General features: G+C 42.1%; 2 protein-coding genes across 4 annotated transcripts; one reads left to right on the forward strand and one right to left on the reverse strand.

The window, feature by feature from the left end:
- The first annotated feature begins 774 nt into the window (after positions 1-774).
- Positions 775-9,454, forward strand: npy8br (neuropeptide Y receptor Y8b). 3 transcript variants are annotated; one of them, XM_005473068.4, is made up of 4 exons: positions 1,795-1,927; positions 2,326-2,454; positions 2,870-2,999; positions 4,150-7,008. In XM_005473068.4, the coding sequence occupies exon 4, from the start codon at positions 4,314-4,316 to the stop codon at positions 5,415-5,417; it is 1,104 nt and encodes a 367-aa protein (XP_005473125.1). In that variant the 5' UTR covers positions 1,795-1,927; positions 2,326-2,454; positions 2,870-2,999; positions 4,150-4,313; the 3' UTR covers positions 5,418-7,008. The 3 variants fall into 3 exon arrangements, with proteins under 3 accessions (XP_025752935.1, XP_005473125.1, XP_025752934.1); XM_025897150.1 differs by lacking the exons at positions 1,795-1,927; positions 2,870-2,999 and adding an exon at positions 775-856 and having other exon boundaries at positions 4,150-9,454; XM_025897149.1 differs by lacking the exon at positions 2,870-2,999.
- Positions 9,455-13,808: 4,354 nt separating this feature from the next.
- Positions 13,809-15,534, reverse strand: gnrh1 (progonadoliberin-1). Its single transcript, XM_013271546.3, has 4 exons — positions 14,527-15,534; positions 14,277-14,427; positions 14,084-14,182; positions 13,809-13,947 (listed from the first exon to the last, which is right to left on the reverse strand). Exons 1-4 carry the CDS (start codon positions 14,535-14,537, stop codon positions 13,900-13,902), a joined length of 309 nt encoding a protein of 102 aa, XP_013127000.1. The 5' UTR covers positions 14,538-15,534; the 3' UTR covers positions 13,809-13,899.
- Positions 15,535-21,863: the final 6,329 nt, after the last annotated feature.

Raw genomic sequence — 21,863 nt, forward strand, 5'->3', positions numbered from 1 at the left:
CCATATACAGAAACAAAAGCACAATTATGATATACAGTACCGTACAAAACTCTTCAACCACCCCTCATTTATTTATAATGAGAAATAGGTGCAGTGCAGTGATTCATTGAAACGTGTGCAACACAGCATATAGGACAAAAACAGAGTTTATACAATTCTAACAAGCTTGAAAGTCAGTACTTGCTATGATCACTATTATTCTTCAACACAGCCTGAACTCTCTTAGCTACGCTTTCTTGTCATGTCTTTAAGTACTCTTCAGAAATAATTCTTCAGGCTTCTTGAAGGACATTCAAAGCTCTTCTTTGGATGTTTCTGCTTTTTGTTACATTCACTGTTGAGATGATCCAACACTCCTTCAATAATATTATGGCTCAGACTCTTGGAAAGGCTAATCCATGACACTCTATCCATGTATGTTTTTACTGCATTAGAAGCGTTTAGAGCAGGGGTCCCCAACTCCAAGCCTCGAGGGCCGGTGTCCTGCAGTTTTTAGATGTGTCCGTGATCCAACACAGTTGATTCAAATGGCTAAATTACCTCCTCAACATGTCTTGCAGTTCTCCAGAAGCCTGGTAATGAACTAATCATGTGATTCAGGTATGTTGACCCAGGGGGAGATCTAAAACCTGCAGGACACCGGCCCTCGAGGCCTGGAGTTGGGGACCCCTGGTTTAGAGTGTCCACCATGTTTTACAGATGACTGTAGACACTTTCTTCATAAGGAGGTGACTTTCATATACTGTTTATTTGCTGTCAACAGTTTTTTTTTGTGTGTGTGTATGTGTTTTACACCTGCCACTTCTTCTTCTGTCCTCCAGTTGTCCAGCTACCCCTCAAAGTTTTTTAGCACATGGTGAGATATGCCAACTTTTTGCCTAGTTGTTATTTGGGTATTGCCTTGTTGGTGCAAAAATACTCTTTTATACCTGTCAAACTGTGTTATCATTGATATATATTTTTATAGATTCAACTAAAGAAACAGGAACAAATTATGTGTTTTGTGACAGGCTGCACATAACAAAGTCCATTAGGTACAATTTTTAAAACTACACCTTTGCTGAATTTCTTGTAATGTGTGGACAAAACACTGGTTCATCCCTTAAGTTAATCACCTTTTTTTATGCTCGAATGCTTCATAACTCAGGGTTAAGTAAACAAAAAAGGGGAAAAAACATTCTTTGGAAAAAGGTCAGGAACAAGGGCTGAATTCACAAGAGTGAAAAACAGCCAGTGTCCAAAGAAAAACTCTGAAATAGTCTCAGAAAGCCTGGAGAACCATTGATCAAGACCACTTTAAAGAATTAGTAGAAACTCAGGCTCCCTGGATGCCAAACACAAAGAAATGGACGGACGACTCAAGACTTTTGCACAGTACTGTATTTCATTCTATACTTTATTATTATTATACAGCAAGCCCTGTCTGGTTTTTAAAATGCTAAAAATAATATATGAATACAAAATTACTGTGATATTACGGCAATTCCTCATCTGGGAGACATGAAAGCTGACCTCGTTACGAGAAACCTCCGCGTGCCCCTTTTCCAAGAAACAAAAACGGATCATCTGATGTCACTATATGTCTCCAGGCTTCAGGTGGGTACGGCCAGCGTCGGTCTGGCTGAACCAAACCATGTATCAAACAACTGAATTTCCCCATTGGTCCCCGTGCGTGTGCGAGAGCGCGTGAGTGCGCACGCCTGCGTGCGCGCGTGCCAACCACGGAGAACTTATTATGTAAGATGTTCCCAGTCTCATCTCTGCCTGCGAGTGTGAGGCATGAGGTCGCTTTAAGAGACATCTCAGCTCCTACCAGTGGTCCTGGCAGGACACCTCCTACCTCCTCCTCCTCCTCGACCACAAACTCTCAGCTTTGCCTCACTTGATGCACAGCGGCGCGAAGAAGTCCTAGAAGAAATAAGACTCGGTAAGAAACGGTGGCTAATTAGTGTGCCATTTCCTCTTGCCTCTAACTCTTGCAGGTGGCGATGGGAGTGAGTAATTACAATTCCCAGAAAGGTTATTTATTTTTCATCATATGCTAAAAGAAAGCTCTAATGACCTTTTTCTAGGTGATGGCTCTCTCTAGGCTGGTGCGTTCTTGCGCGTAGAGTTTTAATAACCTGATCGCTTGCGCTGGGATTGTCAGTTCCCGTCGCTTGTCAGTCTCCCAGTCCAGTGGGATTTCCTTCCTTCCCTCGAAATATTTTCCCCCTGGTCAGACTGATCTCCAAAATGAAATGCTTGAAGTCTAAGTGGAGCTTTATATTGGACATTAAACGGTTTGTGATGTGGAAATGATTGATGAGTCTGCCCCCCGGACAGGAAAGCAGTTGGCACCTACCAACGGAGGTCTTCTTCATCTGTCCGGAGCTGAGAAAGTCCGCCCAAGTGCGAGCAGACGCACAGCTGCAGAGGGACAGTGGATCCAGGACAGAGCTACAAAGACCGAGGGTAGGACACACACACACACACACACACACACACACACAATCATACTCATACTTTTCATTGATTTATGCGTTTCAGCCTCTGTAATAATTCATGTGCTGACTTTGTGTGTTGGCAAAGTTATTTGGTTTGGTGACAGAGCAGGGATAACACTGGGTGGGGGGAATCTACATTTTGCATTCATCTCTATTTCGAGACAAATCCCCACGAGATATAATTTCTCCTTCTGTGTTTTTTTTTTTTTTTCTGCAGTGACTTCACACATTCCTCCCATTCAGACTATTTTTATTGTTTCCCCACCCTGCAGGTTGTGTGTAATCTGGAAATAATCGGTATAATTTGCACATTAAGGATGAAATCTAATGTCAGCTTTTAGCAAAATTTCTCGTTACTTTTGCTATTACTCCTCCGCCTGCAGACACCGCACAACGGGAAGCACTGCATCGCTTCATGAGTCCAAATTCTGTCATGAATATTCTGCATCAAGGCTCTGAAGGATGGGTCTTGGCTACATGTTTGCCATATGCGTTGAAGCCGAGTCAGATTGAGTAAGTTTGGCACCCAGAAAAAGACCGTGTACCACAAATGAATTCAAGTCATTTTAGCCTCTAAGTTCAAGTATGTACCTGAGTTATTCTGGTTCTATCTGTGATTACTGCAGACGAAGCGACACATTCTAATAGGACATCAGGGCTCATTATAGAGACAGCCACGAGCAATTAATGTCCTACCTGTCAACATTTATCATTGTTAAGGAGTCCTCAATTAAAAATGATAAATACTTTCCATCCTTTGGTGATTTAATTCTGTCAGCATGTTTGCAAAACTATTTTCTAGGGAACTGAGCTGTGGGCAAACATCTCGGTTAATCAGGGCTCTTTTTACTGCTGTGCATACGCACTTACGATAATTATACACATGCGGACACACACGCTACTCAGAAGTTCTTGGCCTTGGTGGAGTGGAATTGTATTTCTGTTGTTTTCCAGTGCAGCCGTTTCTCGGGAACTGTAAGGCTGTGAAGCTTCTGTGAATGTTCAGTGATGATGAAAGCTGTTACGGACAGAATAAATTCCCACTGTTGATAAGAGTGATTGGGGGGGGGGGATGATTGTTTCTGAAGGAGCAGTCATTATCACCGTTATTGTGATGGAAATTTGAAGCAGCATGCCATTACAGCGATGCCGCAAAAACCTAGATCTGTGCTTTTTCTCTTGATGATATTCCATCAGTGCATCATTTATTCTCATTGCCTGCATGCAAAGAGATTTATAATTTTTTTTAAAAAGTGGGGGTCTGTGTTCTGCTCGTGATGTCTGCATAGCGAGATTAATTATCCCCTTCATCAGTTTCTGTTTTTGTTATATGGAAACTACCTCTGCTGCGTGCGAAGTTGAATTTCCAATACTGAACACACTTTTTAAAAAAGACACTTGTGGAATGGCATCCTGATGCGCTGCACATTTTAAAATCCTATCCTGCAGCATGGCAATCAGTTCTAATGGGTAAAATGAGCTTTTTAGCGCGCGAGGGTCAATTTCCTGTCGTGCTGGTGTGTTTGTGGTTGCTACATTTTAATTTGAGCAATAAACCGAAACCTTCATTTCTTAAAATTCCATTACTGTGAAAATAAAAAAACTCCAATGATGGAAAATGTTGTTAAAGGTTGCACATTTCTTTTCCTGTCTTTTTTTCCAGGCCACAAAGGAAGACTGCTTTAAAGACTGCCTGAGCTTAAGGATTAGGGAAAACTCTTATTTAAAATTCAAATATTATTCATAAAATAATTACAGCAGGTGCTGCAATACAATCTGGTTCGATTAGTCCTCCGTGTTCGAAGCGAGCCTGGGAAAACCATCGTCATGGAGCTGCAGCACAGCACCAATCACAACCAAGCCTCGTGGAAAGAGATACCGTGGAACTCGACCGAGGACTGCTCGCTGTCGGTGAGTGGCACCACGTTACTCATCATTGCTTACAGTACAGTCATGGCAGTGGGGCTCATTGGAAACTCCTGCCTGGTGTTTGTCATCACACGGCACAAAGAGATGCACAACGTGACCAACATCTTTATTGTCAATCTGTCCTGCTCAGACATTCTCACGTGCATTATATGCCTGCCGGTCACTATTATCTACACACTGATGGACCACTGGATCTTAGGAGAGACCCTCTGCAAGCTCACACCTTTCATCCAGTGTATATCAGTCACTGTCTCCATCTTCTCCCTCGTTCTGATCGCCATGGAGCGCTACCAGCTTATCGTCCACCCAACAGGATGGAAACCCATGGTAGCTCAGTCCTACCTGGCTGTGGCTATCACCTGGATTGTGGCCTGCATGATCTCAGTGCCTTTGCTTTCCTACAACGTACTCACTTTGCCTTTTCAGAACTTCAGCACTCCACTCCCAATAAATGACAACTTTATTTGCATGGAGCAGTGGCCGTCAGTTAAGGAACGGCGAGCTTACTTCACCTCCCTGCTCGTCTTTCAGTACTTCCTCCCTCTTGTCCTCATCATGGTCTGCTACCTGCACGTCTACCTTCGCCTGAGGAGAAGGAAGGACATGGTGGACCGCGGCAGGAACACCGCTCAGAAAAAGAACAAGGGCTCCACGAGGATCAATGCCATGTTAGTCGCCATAGTCGTGGCCTTCGCCCTCTCCTGGCTCCCCCTCAACGTCTTCAACACGGTGTTTGACTGGCACCACGAGCTCATCCCGTCTTGCAGCCATGACATCATCTTCTCGCTGTGCCACCTCACTGCCATGATCTCCACCTGCGTCAACCCGATCATCTACGGTTTCCTCAACAGCAATTTCCAGAAACAGCTCAAGTCCACGCTGCTGCGCTGCCGCTGCTGGGGCGTGGTGGAGAGGTACGAGAGCGTGCCGCTCTCCACCGTCAGCACAGAGGTCACCAAGGGGTCGATTTTGAGCAATGGCTCTGTCAGCAACAATACGTAAATCCATGCCTTTTTTTTCTTTTTCTTTTTTTTTTTTTAACTGAAAGACAAAGAAAGCAGCTGGTGCTCTTCAGCCTTCATTGTGTCACTCTGCGGAGATTTTCTTTCTTTCTTGGTTTGACATTTGCAAAAGGTAGAAACCTCAGGACGGCAGTCCAGAAGGAGCAGGCTGAAGAGCCCTAAGCAGGATGGCAGGTTGCCCTCCAATCAGTATGAGTCCACATGTAAGAGGAAAGAGAGAACGCAGTGATGGTGCAAAGGTTGGACGGGTTTACAGGACACTTACAGTACGTATAGTCTTTTCCCCCACGTGCTGTCGCATATAAAAATGAGGAGATGCCTTTTTACTCTGTTACACCATGTTTTCTCTCTGCAATGATCTGCTTGGAAATCACGTTTAAATGCATATTAGCTGTCTGGCTTTAACACTTCCACCTGCTCTAAATGTGGCGAACCCCAAGAGAGTGCTGGAAGGACAACAAAAGGCGGGTGGGTCGTGGAGCAGCAAATGTTGTTTTCAGTTTTGCGGGTTTTTTTGTGGTTTTTTTCTGGTGTTAATAGTGATGACGAAAACATCGAGGGGTTGTGAACCGCAACGTGTAAATGATTATCAACAGAGTAGCTTAGAATACAACCGAAGGAGGGAACATTTGTGCATTAGACGTAGCTCTAGGCGGAGGACTTACTGGCATCATTTTAATGCATTTCTTATTACCTAAACCCGCCACCGTCGTCGCTTTAATGGTCTTTTGCAGAGAACCTTGGCAAAAGCTGCATGCATTTCATGCTGTTTGACGCGTCCATGCTCCTGTGTGTATATATACAGATGTTTAGGGGCATAGGGGGGTCATAAAATGTGCCACACGGCCACCATTTCTCAATCGCAATAAAACAAAATAGAAGTGGCAGTAAAGGACAAGAGCGGGCTCCTTCCGTTGCATATAAGATAAAGCACAGTTATAGCGTGTGGTGTGCAATAAAAAGCACTGTGTAGCATAGCACGATAGAAAGTATCTCTAGGAAACGTGTTGTTGTAATATTTGGTTCATGTTTAGCTCTTGTACTGACTTTTTTTTTTTCTCTTTTCTTTGTTTCTGCCTTGCTTTACATGCTGGTTTGAAGCTGTCACCTTGCAGGTCAAGTTACCCAGGAAAGTAAATGCTACCCTCTGACCAGAATGCTGGTCAGTTAGCACTGGTTTGATATGATATCTTTTTTGTGTTATATAGTGTACATAGGGGGGGGAAAAACCCTCCAAACCCTTCAACTTCTAAATATTAAATATTTCAAACTCTTTGTTTCTTTCTGAGGTCAAATTCTGTGTGCTGCCTCTGTGTGCATTATTTAGAAGGGGAAGTCTGAGATCACAACACATTTTAGATGCGCTCGTAGTGTTGAATAAATCAGTGTTGTGTTTGGTGCAATAGATGTTAAACAGCACGGGGAGGGGAGGAAAGTGTATGAGAGATCAATGGGAATTAGTGCTGAATATTCATATTCGGGGAATGCCTGCTAACGCTCATGCTTCGTCCTGTCTGAAAGGAAGATCAAAGACCAACTGCGAGAGATGGAGAAGGGAGTTTGTTTTTTTTTTTTATTTATTTTTAATTTATTTTATTTTTGCTGCCAGGTGCCTTGTAGCTTTTATGATATTTCAGGAGGTCGAGTGTTAGATGTTTTCACACCTTACAAAGAGCCAAACCTGTTCACCTGCCAAGCCGTTTTCCAAAAGGCAGCTTAGCCCTGAAGAGAGCTCTCGGGTCCTTGTCAGCATAATTGACTGCATGCTTCTGCTGGCCTGTGCTGCCCTTTGCTGACTTCCAATCCCCTCTCCTTTCCCATATTTCACTCCTCTAGTCTGCCTTTCCTTTCAGAACACCAGCCGAGTGAAGCAGAAGTGTTCATTTTTTTTCCCCCCTTGCAATAAAGGACCCAAGATGCCGGAGGTAGTTGCAAACTCCAGTGGCACTTGACAACGAGTGGAACCTAAATTAGCCCCCCTTTTTTTTGTTACATTGTTACCCATTGTAACCCAGTCTACAAGCACATTACTGCACTATGAAATGAAGCTCAGCTGGAGACAAATACTTAATGAGTCCACAGGGCCAGTCTCTCCTTGTCAGTCGAGCTGTTCCAGGAAGACTGGGATCTTGGCTCTGTGCATTTTAATTTAGAGAGATTCTCATTTTTTTTTAAAAAGGGAAAAAATAAAAAATCTCTCCAGATCACAGGAACAACGTGAACTAGTTGGCCAGAGATTTGCTCAAGCTGTTGTTTTGAGCATTTCAATTCTCCTCAGTCATATTTTTGCTTTCCTTTCAACAGTGAGAATGATGTATAATTCATCCTGCTTTACCTTGTGTCAATATTCATAGCAAGAGGATCAATATTACAGTGGAAATTTGAGGGGTTTGTGCTGCCTGTGCCAAAGGATTTGTGAAGAATTACAATATAGATGTGCTACAGAATGATTTTTCAGCTCATACTCATTGCTGCAATCTCATGAGACAAAGTCAATGACACCTCTGATCCTGGCTGAGAAAGAACTAATCTTTAGATTTTGGCAGATGAAAGGGTCAAAGGGAGACCAGCTGCTGACTTTCGAATCCCGTCCTGGTGTTATGCAAATACCGACATCCGTGAGACATGTAGGTTGCTCATTTACAGGTCAAACACATAGATCGGCTAGGTCAATATTTTCTTGTTCCCTTATCATTCTGCTGAATTGCCCTAATGATCCTCCCACCTTGTGTTCATCAGATCTTGCAGGGAAGCTTTATCTCTAGTGACGGTTCCCAGTTTCATCTGCTTGTTAGCACAGACACCATGACGGCGTGAATACATGACCACCTCCAGAATACAATTCTGCGTGTCTCCGGTATTATAATACATCTGGAAATTTTCTTTGTAGACTGCAAGATATTTCTTGCCTTCATTTACCTATGTGTCTTCTGTACTATTCAAAATAACACACACACAGTTGCTTCTTGCATAATGCAAGCAGACTTGACGGCTTGGAATAGCAACTCCCTGATTGGTGTCGGCCAGGTTGTCCTCACGATTTTCTGTTGCGTGCATGAAAAGATAGATAGATAGGGTCTTGGCCTCTGCATCTGGCCTTCCATTTTCTTTGATTGAGGAAAAGACCACAGCCTCTTTTAGTTGCCTGGTTACAGCTTCCTCGGAGTATTCAATGGGTCTCCTTCAAGCTGACACAGAGCACCGAGCTATTAAAGTCACTTTATTAAACACTGACAGAGGAGCTGCACCAGGCGGAAGCAGTTCACTGGACCCATGTCAGCCAAACAGTCCTACGTAAGACATGATTGCTGAGGATGCTTGATGACGCACAGCAACTTTCCTTTTGACTTGCACTGGCTTGTGATAGTTACATCACAGCAAGCAGTATTTTTTTTTTTTTCTTAAAAGAGCATTTTCAGAAGTTGTAGCAGGGAAAGCACAGGCGTGTGTAGCTACATTCATATTGGCAGCATGTCATTTGCCTGTGTCAAGGCCAGTTAATATTGCATGCTTTATTGCAAGGACACCGGGAGGAAAGGCTTTATTAAAGGAACAGTTTCATATTTTGGCAAAGACACAAGAGTCAGATTGGAAATTTCATTTCAATTCTCTTGCCTGAAAAGCAAATATGAGATGGAGCCAGGAACCGAAGACACTTTAAAATCTGATCCAGATCACCAGAGACGAAACCTTTTTGTTTCTGCTTCACAGTCAGATCACATATTAGCCATGGGTTTGGTTTTGTTTCTGCTATTTTAAATCCCTTTATTATTTTTTTTCCAAGAATGGATGATATTGAACGGTTAATGTGCGTTCACAGACCATTCAGCTGGGGGAACAGTGCACCCTGGAGTAGCGCACTCCCAGCAGACAATATATAAGACCACCTGCAGAAGCTGTTTATAGCTTAAAGGTTGGAACATTTGGTTTCTGTTCAAGATCGCCTGAAGTATAAAAATTACCTTTGCACAGAGTCAAGTCTTTTCCAGCCTTTATATAAAAACATAGCAGATAAAACAGTTTTTCTAACTCTTTTCAAGATTAAAAAAAAGAAAGCTTACTTCACTGTAATTTCGTCGCAATTCACTTTCTCTTTAGTTTCACATATAAAATTGGTCTCCAGATTCAAAGCCTACAGAGTCTGCCAGCTCCGTGACTTTAAGGCCCCTGTTCTCTCTTATTAGTTCATCTATTCTCAGACTGGTCTCAGTGAGACTAATTACAAGTAACCTGGTGGACCTCACAGCTGGTGGGGGGTCCATGCTCAGCAGCAAGGAGCCCATTTCCTTGTACAGTGTGATTTAAAATCTGCTGCTGATGTTCCTCTTGAGGGAAGCAACACAAATAATAATAACAGAAGTTTCTTATAGTCAGTAATGTTTGACATTTCAAATGGAGGGTGGTTACTGTACACGAGGGCATTGATCTCCGGTCGATATTTCATGTCCTGCTGCGTTGTTGCGTTTCATAGATGATTCAGCCCTTATCAAAGCTCTTTAAATAAAGGACAATACTTGACCCGTGTGGTGTGGACTGTATGCTCAACCAAAGTAGCTGCAATCTCATCAGTAACTACGGAAACGATTTTCTGTCGTGTGTGTGTGTGTGTGTGCGTGTGTGCCCAGTAACACCAGAGTGACAGACAGATTGAACTACTGTGAGAAAAAACAAAAAACACTTTCCACTGAAGATAAGAGTGCGCCAGCCACACTCGCTCTTCAGCAGGATATTATAGGCTGCTGTATGGATGTCAAATCGTCGTGATGAATAAACTTCGATTTCTTGTGCAGTTTGTTTAAAAGTCGAAGCACACATGTGGCCCGGCGGAATAATTGTGCTTATCAAACCATAAATAAGCGCTTTTATAATCCAGAGGAGATTGCGGAGTGCACATGAAATGGACCGAGCAAGCAATGAGCTGTTGCGATACAGTAAATTGGCTTCGGGCACATGTCCTGTTGGAAAGCAAACACAGTAATGTACAGTAAATGTCATTAAATGGTGCTCTTGACGGGATCCGGTGCAGTAAGGAGGGGGCGGAGTACAAGTCCACGCAGTAGATAAAACTTCAGCGGTACTCGGAGAGAGCATGCAGACTTTACAAACTTGCAGCTCAATTTTGAACATGACAGCTACAGAAATACCACACCGAGACCAAAACATGGAAAGATGGACTCTCATGTTGTTGTCTAGTGCCCCCTGGTGGCTAGAGACGCTGCATCAGGCTCGTGTGTGCTGCTGGAGCCAAAAACAAGTATTTAAAAAAATATATATTTTTAACCACAAAACTACATTTTCTTAGAGTACACACGCCCTTATTTTTATTAGACCAACCGACACACACACACACACACACACACCTGCTGGATGGTTTTAATTGTGGGGTGGAAAGAAATGTGCACAGGAGCGCCAGCTTTTGTTTTAATGCTTACAAAACCTATATGCAAAAGCTGCGTGGGAACAAACAGTGTTACCACACCCTGCGATGCATTACTAGGACAAAAAAACAGACAAGTAACAGCGGAAGACAGACTGGTTGGGCCGGGTTCCTCCCAAAGAGAAATAAAGGTAGGCACACAAATGATGGCAGACCAGCACAGTCCTCAGACTCAAACCCCCGTCAAGCTTGTTTGGGATGAAGCAGACGGATGGGAGCAGCAGTACTGACTGACTGAACTGAAAGGTAGAAAAAATGAAGAGGAAACAGAAGATGTGAGAGGGAGAATTTGAAGCTGAATAGAAAAACAAATGAAGAAGTAGGGTGAAGGAAATGATGTTGAACTGAAGGGATGAGGGAGCAAAAAGACCGCTAAAAAAGAGAAAGAGAGAGAGATCCAGGTGGAGGACAGAAATGGCAGGTAGGTTCAAATAGTAGGAAGATGACAAAGGTAGTGGTGAGGAAAATAAAGGATTATGAAGATGAAGGAAAAGGGAATGATGAAGAAGGATAGGAAGCTTCTTCCCAAACAGGACTAATAAGGTGTAATTTATACTTACATCTGCATATGTCTTTCTGAGATAGAGAGATGTAAAGGTCAATGAGTGTAATAGAAAGAGAACAGAAAGTGTGGAAATTTGAATATTAATAAGGACAAATATGCATAAAAGGGTTGAGAAAGACAGGCATCTCATCAATGAGAAGCACAAAGATGACATCAGTAGAAAGAAAAAGAAAGAAGATGGGTAGTAACAGGAGAGACAAAAGGAAACTGGGTAAAATGGAAGAAGGATGAATGTGGAAAGAAAAGAACGTGGAACAGACAGAGTAGTCTAATCCACAGAGTAGACGATTAGTAAAACTGATCAGAGAGAAAGCAACTAGTTGGAGGGGTACACTCCTCCTCCTGAATAAAGATGAAAGAAAATTAAAGACAAAGTGAGAGAGAGTGGACAAGAGATATTGGAAGTTTTTATTTTATTTTAAAAAAGCCAGTAGAAGAGAAAGACTGAAAATAGAGAGGTCGAGTTAAAAAAAACTGAAACCAGTGGAGTGACAGGCTACAGGGAAATGGATGAAGATCTGTTAGATGGCTTGATGAAAGATTAAAAAAAACAAGGCTGAGTGGAAAAGTAAGACAATCAAGATAGAAAGATAAAAAAACACAGAACAGAAGGTGTAGAAGTGAAAACAGAAAGAAAGAAGAGTGCAGAGGGTCCAAAATAAGGGTGTAGGATACAAAGTGGAGAGAGGAAGGAATGAAAGTAGACAGAAAAGGAAGGACACAGAAGCAAAGAAGATGAACGCAGAAAGGCGGGGAGGGCAGAATGGGAAAAGAAAATGCTAGGAGACAGGAGAGGGTGTGACACAGAGACAGAAGAAGCTGGAGAAGTGTATTAGAAATACAGAGAGTGTGGGGTGACGCTGGAAGGAAATGAAGAAGAGGACACGACAATGGCAGAGCAATGGAGGTTAGGAATGTGAATTGCATTAGCAGAGCAGTGGGGAAGATGAACAAAAGAAAGAGAGGATGATTAAACAATGGAACAGAAGCACAGAGAAGAAAAAGTACAGACTGTGACTGAAAGGGAAATGAGGACAGGCTGATGGTTTTAGGATAGGAGGTGGAGGTGCAGGATGAGGGAAAAGGTAGATAAAGAAGGTGAAGACTCAAGGGAAGATGAAAGAGGGGAAGGAAGATTGCTGAAGGAGCACACTGGAGAGCAGTGGAAGTGTAAAGGAAACGGAGAGCAAGGCAGGGTTCAGAGGAAGAGGGGTGCCAGGGGCCATGACAACTGGATATAGGATAAGAAGATGTAAAAGAAAAATGTCAAACAAAAATTGACAGCTGGATGGAAGAGAGAGAAAAATCAAGAGGGTGGGGGATAGAGGGGGCTGGAAATATAAGAGGGGTTGCATAGATAAGAAGGAAAGTTCGAAATTTTAATGAAGGGAGATGCAAAAAGAGAACAATATGGCTGAGAAAGTTAGAGGAAAGGCAGATAGGGAGATAAAAGATAGATCATGTGATCGTGTGTGCCAGAAAAGGAGGAATGTTGAGAGAGGGGAGCTGAAAGCAGGAGCCAAAGAAGACAGCCAGAGAGAAAGGCTGGATGGACGAAGGAGGGTGATACTGGAAAGAAAAGAGACGTGACTCTTTCCTGCTTTCAGTCACAGCCTCTACTACTATACACATCAACTACGTCAAACAAGGTAAAGAGGGTTTAAATAAAGAACATATTTTTCATATTACAGTGCCATAAACACAAAGCCTTACTGTTTTTTTAAAAATATATTTCAAACAGAACAACTGGTAACACTTTATAGTAAGTTCCAAGAGTCAGGTGTAAGGTGTACAGGTGTAATTCCCCTGCAATTAAATGGATTTTCAGTGTATTTTATTTGAAGTTATTATTAAATTATTATTATATTTAGATACAAATACTTAAAGGAAGGTACACTGATGGGGTAAAACATCATGTGCACCAAAAAGTATTTACGATATTAGATGCGGAAATATTGTTTTTCAGCAGAATTAGCAAGAAATACATCAAAAAATACATAAAATTGCCATTTTTTAAAATTATAGTGTTTCTAAAGAAGAATTGTATTGTGTTATTTTTAGTTGCCAATTTGTAACAATCTTCCAAATCCCTACACGACAATACTTACTGTACGTAATACCATTAAATATCCCAAATTTAATGCATATTGCTGTCATTGAACTGTGGCTGTAAATTTGCCCCTTAGCCAAACTTGATTAAAAGAGAAATTTTCCATTTGACATCAAATACAAAGGGCATTTTTTTCCTGGTACTGTTTGCTTGGATTTGGATCATAAGATGAAAATAAATAAATAAATCGAGGTGCTGTCTCATCAAACATTACAAGCAAACTTAGCAGAAAACAAATTCAGTGAGTTGAAAGCTTTTATTTATATTTTAGATTATAAAACAAGAGCAACATTCACAAAAAAATGTTTTATGCTTATATAAAAAATGAATTGTAGAATCAAAGAAATCTTTCATTTCTTGAATGTCCGGTGTCCGTTTTCCCTCTCGGCCAAACTCGCCTGAAAGGAAAGGAGAAAATTCATTTTTTTTTAAAAAAAGACAAAAAAACGAGGTCAACTCTTTGCCTGCCTTTTGACAGCAATGACAGATGCATCAGTGAAACTAAACACTGAATTATTCAGGAGAAAAACTTACAAGAAGTCCTTTCACTCTGTACATTTTGGCAAAAGGTGATTCCTCTGCACAACCAAAAACACTGCAAGGTGCTTCGACGCGTGGGAACTCTTCAACCATCTTTTGTTTAAGAAAAAAAAAAGAAAGAAACATTGCAGTAAAAGCAACAGCTGCTAATGTACAGATAAAGAGTTGCTGTTCGACTAATGCTTACATTGCCCAGTGTGTCTGAGAAGTTGTCCAGATCCCTCTTCCCTCCTGGGCTCAGTCCGTATGACCAGTGTTGACAGCAGCCCTGTGGAAACACCGTCCCTGCGAGCAGCAGCCACAGTGCCAAGATTTTTGCAGCCATTCTGAGGATAAAGCTTCACATTTTGCACATGAGCATGTTAACAATAGTTATTTTTTCCCATTTAACTCCAGATATTGTTGCAGTTCCCAGCACATTTCAGATAAGACTTTACCTTCTGTGCATTAGAAGAGAACTTCTGATCTCTTCTGCTGTCCTTTGTGAAGTCTGCTGCACATGATTTTCCAAGGTTTATATAACTGTGCTTTGTTTCCTCCAACACTTCACTACAGGGGGTCACAAAGTGGGATTAAGCAACACTTGGCAACTCTGGCAACCCACAGAGCTGTTTGAACAATTGCACCTGATGTGTGATTCTTGCAGTTTCTGATTATTTTATGATGTACTTTGAACTGACTTCACAAGATATATGACAGTTATTCCAGAACTGCTTTGGTATGTTTTTCACCTCATGTGTACCCTGATGTACACAAACATCTGTTTTACAGAGCTACACTTATCTGGGCAAAAATGCTATGTTGATGTGAGCGAATGGGCAGACTGCTTTGAACGGACAGTAAGGCAACAGTAACCCAAATAACCAATTATAACAACCAGGGTAAGCAGAAGAAGATCTGCAGCAGCAGAAGACCACACCAGGTGCCACTACTGTCAGCTAAGAGGAGGAAACTGAGGCTACAGTTTAAATTGGCTCACCAAAATTTGACAACATAAGATTTGGAAAACATTCTGATTCACCAGTCTCAATTTCTGTTGCAACATTTGGATGGTAGGGTCAGAATTTGGTGTAAATAATGAAAGCATGAATGCATCATGCCTTGTATCATTTCCATTGACCATGTTCATTCCATAATGTACCAGCAGGATTGTGTGCTAAAATCTCCTGAAAGTGGTTTTTTGAAGATGGAAGGTGGTGGAGGGTGGGTGGAATTACTTTTCACACAGGTTCGCTCGCTTTGTGGTAGAGTATCACTTCCTGTTCCTGCTCAAACACAGTCGTGTTTCTGAGTAGCTTATCTGTTTAGCAATTTAATTAAAATCTTTTAGATACATTCCTTTTTCATAGTTTAATCTTCACGTGCTTCATCTGAAGCACCCTTTCTGTGTACTCACTACCTAATTTATAGCCAAAGTATTCACTCACTGTCTCTGTACTGTTTCGCTAGCTTAGCTCGTAGCCGACTCGTTAGCACCATGGCTACATCACCTGTCCCTCCTGCACTTTCTTGCTCATTGTGTCAGATGTTTAGCTACTCCTCGGCCTCCTTTAGCAGTAATGATACCTGTAACAAATGTAGCATATTTGCAGCTCAGGAGGCCAGGATTACTGAATTGGAGACTCGGCTTCGCACCCTTCATTCACCCGTAGCCAGCCAGGCCCCTGTAGCTGGTGCAGCCGAAGATAGCTGTTCCCCAGCAGACCCCAAGCAGCTGGGGAAAGAGGGCGGCTGGGTGACGGTGAGGAGGAAGCATAGTCCTAAACAGAAGCCCCAGGTACACCACCAACCTGTTCATGTGTCTAACCGTTTTTCCCCACTCGGCGACACACCCGCCAGGGGTCAAACTCTGGTAATTGGTGATTCTGTTCTCAGACATGTGAAGCTAGTGACACCGGCAACCATAGTCAATTGTCTTCCAGGGGCCAGAGCAGGCGACATTGAAGGAAATTTAAAACTGCTGGCTAAGGGTAAACGTAAATACAGTAAGATCATAATTCACGTCGGCAGTAATGACACCCGGTTACGCCAATCGGAGGTCACTAAAATCAATATTGAATCGGTGTGTAACTTTGCCAAAACAATGTCGGACTGTAGTTTTCTCTGGTCCCCTCCCCAATCAGACCAGGAGTGACATGTTTAGCCGCATGTTCTCCTTAAATTGCTGGCTGTCTGAGTGGTGTCCCAGAAACGATGTGGGCTTCATAGATAATTGGCAAACCTTCTGGAGGAAACCTGGTCTTGTTAGGAGAGACGGCATCCATCTCACTTTGGATGGAGCAGCTCTCATTTCTAGAAATATGGACCAATTTATTAACCCCCCAAAATATGACTATCCAGAGTTGGGACTAGGAAGCAGAGTTGCAGTCTTACACGCCTCTCTGCAGCTTCTCTCCTCCTGCTACCCCCCCAAAAACCCATCTCCATAGAGACTGTGTCAGCTCCCAAACAGACAAAAAACAAACTAAAAACCAGCAATAAACAATTTAAACATAAAAAATCAAAAAGAAAGAACAATACAGTATCCACATCTGAACCAAAGAGTAAAACAGTGAAATGTGGATTATTAAATATTAGGTCTCTCTCCTCCAAGTCTCTGTTAGTACATGACTTAATAATTGATCAACAAATCAATTTACTCTGCCTTACAGAAACCTGGTTGCAGCCAGGTGATTATGTTAGTTTAAATGAATCAACACCCCCGAGTCATTCTAACTACCAGAAACCTCGAAGCACAGGCCGAGGGGGCAGTGTGGCAGCAATTTTTCACACCAGCCTATTAATTAACAAAAGACCAAGACAGACTTTTAATTCATTTGAAAGCCTGATGCTTAGCCTCGTCCACCCCAGCTGTAAAACTCAGAAACCAGTCTTACTTGTTATCATATATCGTCCACCTGGGCCTTACACAGAGTTTCTCTCTGATTTCTCAGACTTTTTATCTGATTTAGTGCTCAGCTCAGATAAAATAATTATTGTGGGTGATTTTAACATCCATGTAGATGCTAAAAATGACAGCCTCAACATTGCATTTAATCTGTTATTAGACTCAATTGGCTTCTCTCAAAATGTAAAAGAACCCACCCACCGTTTAATCACACTCTAGATCTTGTTTTAACATATGGCATAGAAACTGAACATGTAACAGTGTTTCCTGAAAACCCTCTGCTGTCTGATCATTTCCTGATAACATTTACATTTACAATAATTGATTACACAGCAGTGGAGAGTAGACTTTATCAAAGTAGATGTCTTTCTGAAAGTGCTGTAACTAAGTTCAAGAATATAATCCACCCACTGTTATAGGGCTGGGCTATATCATACCGTTCACGGTAATACCGGTGTAATTTTGGGCAAGATAGGAAAATGAAATATAGCGATAGAATTTGGGTAAAACGCGCATGCGCAGACCCTATGTTTATACGCACATGGCGGCGACGCAGAATGAGAAGAGCGAAAGTGGATCGTTAAATGAAACGGATGAACCAGAATGTGTTTGTAAAAATGCTGCAACTTCAGTGGTGTGGAACTGGTTTAGCTTTCGTCCGTCAGATACATAACAAAGCACTATTTTTGGTAGAGCATGCTAGCGGGCCGTCGTTATTACCGTGTTGTTTGGAAAACAAGGCACACTTAAAATCAATCCTTTGATTTTTCTGAAAATCGTCAGTGCCCCTTATAATCCCGTGTGCCTTATGTATGAATTCTGGTTGTGTTTACTGACCTCGAAACGATTTTATGTGGTACATGGTGCTCGAAAATCTGTCAAATGTTTCAGTACGACTTTGCTAAGTTACGAAGCCGCACCGCTTGATCGATTGTCGGAGCATTACGGCTACCGTAGGCGGGAGCCTCGCGGAGTGATATGTACTGTGCTTCAACATAATATTACCGTATTGTGTGTGTATAACCTCTTTTTAAGCTTTGTGGATATTCTACATGGTTATGCTGAGGATATGTCGGCCAATTTCCACTGGAAATGCCTTTTGGTTAAACTGTCAGCAAGGAATTTGCACTGTTACATTTTTATATAACTTTAATGCACATAAAAAACAGCTGCTTGTTTAAGTGAAAATACATTGATGGGGTTTTTTGCACAAATAAAGTTGTGGAGTTGTAAAGTATTTTGTCTAGTGTCAATTATATTGTCAGTTATATCGTTATCGCAAATTTTCAAATGTATATCGTGATAAATATTTTTGGTCATATCGCCCTGCTCTACGCTGTTATCATCTTCAATGGCCTGTACCAACATAGAGCAGAGCAGCTATCTGAACGCTACTCCAACAGAGGTCGATTATCTTGTTAATAATTTTACCTCCTCACTACGTACGACTCTGGATACTGTAGCTCCTGTGAAAACTAAGGCCTCAAATCCGAAGTCCCTGACTCCGTGGTATAATTCTCAAACACGTAGCCTAAAGCAGATGACTCGTAAGCTGGAGAGGAAGTGGCGTGTCACAAATTTAGAGGATCATCATTTAGCCTGGAGAAATAGTTTGCTGCTTTATAAGAAAGCCCTCCGCAAAGCCAGAACATCTTACTATTCGTCACTGATTGAAGAAAATAAGAACAACCCCAGGTTTCTCTTCAGCACTGTAGCCAGGCTGACAAAAAGTCAGAGCTCTACTGAGCCAACAATCCCTTTAACGTTAACTAGTAATGACTTCATGAACTTCTTCACAAATAAAATTTTTATCATTAGAGAAAAAATTACCAATAATCATCCCACAGATGTAATCTTATCTACAGCTACTTTTAGTACCATTGATGTTAAGTTAGACCCTTTTTCTCCAATTGATCTTTCTGAGTTAACTTCAATAATTAATTCCTCCAAACCATCAACGTGTCTTTTAGACCCCATTCCTACAAAACTGCTCAAAGAAGTCCTGCCATTAATTAATTCTTCAATCTTAAATATGATCAACCTATCTCTAATAATCGGCTATGTACCACAGGCCTTCAAGGTGGCTGTAGTTAAACCTTTACTTAAAAAGCCATCTCTAGACCCAGCTGTCTTAGCTAATTATAGGCCAATCTCCAACCTTCCTTTCATATCAAAAATCCTTGAAAGAGTAGTTGTCAAACAGCTAACAGATCATCTGCAGAGGAATGGCTTATTTGAAGAGTTTCAGTCAGGTTTCAGAGCTCATCACAGCACAGAAACAGCTTTAGTGAAGGTTACAAATGATCTTCTTATGGCCTCTGACAGTGGACTCATCTCTGTGCTTGTCCTGCTAGACCTTAGTGCTGCGTTCGATACTGTTGACCATAATAATCTATTAGAGTGATTAGAACATGCTGTAGGTATTAAAGGTACTGCACTGCAGTGGTTTGTATCATATCTATCTAATAGACTCCAATTTGTACATGTAAATGGAGAGTCCTCTTCACACACTAAGGTCAATTATGGTGTTCCACAGGGTTCGGTGCTAGGACCAATTCTATTTACATTATACATGCTTCCCCTAGGCAGCATTATTAGAAGACATAGCATAAATTTTCACTGCTATGCAGATGACACGCAGCTCTATCTATCCATGAAGCCAGGTAACACACACCAATTAGTTAAACTGCAGGAATGTCTTAAAGACATAAAGACCTGGATGGCCGCTAACTTTCTGCTTCTTAATTCAGATAAAACTGAGGTTATTGTACTCGGCCCTGAAAATCTTAGAAATATGGTATCTAACCAGATTCTTACTCTGGATGGCATTACCTTGGCCTCCAGTAATGCTGTGAGGAACCTTGGAGTCATTTTTGACCAGGACATGTCCTTCAATGCACATATTAAACAAATATGTAAGACTGCTTTCTTCCATTTGCGCAACATCTTTAAAATTAGAAATATTCTGTCTCAGAGTGATGCTGAAAAACTAGTTCATGCATTCATTACTTCCAGGCTGGACTACTGTAATTCACTATTATCAGGAAGTCCTAAAAACTCGCTGAAAAGCCTTCAGCTGATCCAAAATGCTGCAGCAAGAGTCCTTACAGGGACTAGAAAGAGAGAGCATATTTCTCCTGTTTTGGCTTCCCTTCATTGGCTTCCTGTTAAATCCAGAATTGAATTCAAAATCCTGCTTCTCACATACAAGGTCTTAAATAATAGGCCCCATCTTATCTTAATGACCTTGTAGTACCATATCACCCTATTAGAGCACTTCGCTCTCGCTCTGCAGGCCTACTTGTTGTTCCTAGAGTATTTAAAAGTAGAATGGGAGGAAGAGCCTTCGGTTTTCAGGCCCCTCTTCTGTGGAACCAGCTTCCAGTTTGGATTCGGGAGACAGACACTATCTCTACTTTCAAGATTAGGCTTAAAACTTTCCTTTTTGCTAAAGCATATAGTTAGGGCTGGACCAGGTGACCCTGAATCCTCCCTTAGTTATGCTGCAATAGACGTAGGCTGCCGGGGGATTCCCGTGATGCATTGAGTTTTTCCTTTCCAGTCACCTTTCTCACTCACTATGTGTTAATAGACCTCTCTGCATCAAATCATATCTGTTATTAATCTCTGTCTCTCTTCCACAGCATGTCTTTATCCTGTTTTCCTTCTCTCACCCCAACCGGTCGCAGCAGATGGCCCCGCCCCTCCCTGAGCCTGGTTCTGCCGGAGGTTTCTTCCTATTAAAAGGGAGTTTTTCCTTCCCACTGTCGCCAAAGTGCTTGCTCATAGGGGGTCATATGATTGTTGGGTTTTTCTATGTATGTATTATTGTGCGATCTACTGTACAATATAAAGCGCCTTGAGGCGACTTCTGTTGTGATTTGGCGCTATATAAATAAAATTGAATTGAATTGAAAGTGAGTTCACTGTAGTTAGTCTCCACAGTTCTTTGTTTTGTCCCTAGCTGGCAACGGCAGGGGAGGTTGAAGCAAATACGTCGCTGTGGATGCCGTAGGGTTTCCATCTTGGTCAACAATGCACTTCTAGGCCTTGCGATCTGTGGCCTTGACCTTTGCTTGCTCGGGGGTTAGACGTCGTTGCTTAAGACAGTCTTCAATTTGCTTGATCCAAGTCTTCTTGGGTGCATCACGCTGGGCGGTGCGCTGCTGCAGCAGAAGGCGATATGGCAGGTGATGGTTGCTCATGCGGCAGACATGGCCAAACCATTGCAGTTGTCGCTTCAGGATCAGCTCTTCCATTTAGGGCTGCTGGTGAAATTGACAACGTGTCACGCTGTTGCTGAGACGGTCACGGAGGGACACTTGGAGAATCTGATGCAAACGGCCCATTTTGGAGGCCTTGAGCTTGTTGAGGTCGTGCTTGAGGAAGATCCAGAGCTCAGATCAGTAGAGAAGAATGCGCAATACCAGTGAGCGGTACAGGCAGATTTTGGTGAGGAGGGTGACACTTGTCTTCTTCCAGACGCACCATCGGAGGAAGGCGAATGCCGCCACCGCTTGACCGATTCTTGAGTACATTTCCGCTGTTGATGCCACTTTCTTTTCTTGCACCAGAGAGCAGAGGTCTTTGAATTCCCGCAGTTGTTCGATTTGCATGGTGGTAAGAGTAGAACTATTCAGCCGATAGGAACATTATCCATTTTGCTCATAAAGACAAGTGCAACTAATGACTGCTCAAACTGTAGACAGCTGTGCTTAGTCATAGGCCAAAATGTCTAAAAACATTTGCAAATTCTAACAAAGAATGACAAATGCTCATTCAAATGAGCACAAGCAGCAGTTCTGAAGGATGTGACATGTTGTTTAGATGACTGTCATTCGAGAACTGAGCCAAAGCAACCGAGAAAGAAAAACCGATGACAAAGAC

Source organism: Oreochromis niloticus, linkage group LG12 (genome assembly GCF_001858045.2).
Source record: "Oreochromis niloticus isolate F11D_XX linkage group LG12, O_niloticus_UMD_NMBU, whole genome shotgun sequence".
In the NCBI taxonomy this organism is placed as follows: Eukaryota; Metazoa; Chordata; class Actinopteri; order Cichliformes; family Cichlidae; genus Oreochromis; species Oreochromis niloticus.

Bases quoted from the DNA above. Each gene is read 5' to 3' on its own strand.
- gnrh1 (XM_013271546.3), bottom strand. The intron at 14,183-14,276 runs GTAAGCATTAGT...CTTAAACAAAAG, and splicing joins TCTCAGACACACTGGGCAAT to ATGGTTGAAGAGTTCCCACG. The intron at 13,948-14,083 runs GTAAGTTTTTCT...CTTTCCTTTCAG, and splicing joins ACAGAGTGAAAGGACTTCTT to GCGAGTTTGGCCGAGAGGGA.
- npy8br (XM_025897150.1), top strand. From the start codon at position 4,314: ATGGAGCTGCAGCACAGCACCAATCACAACCAAGCCTCGTGGAAAGAG.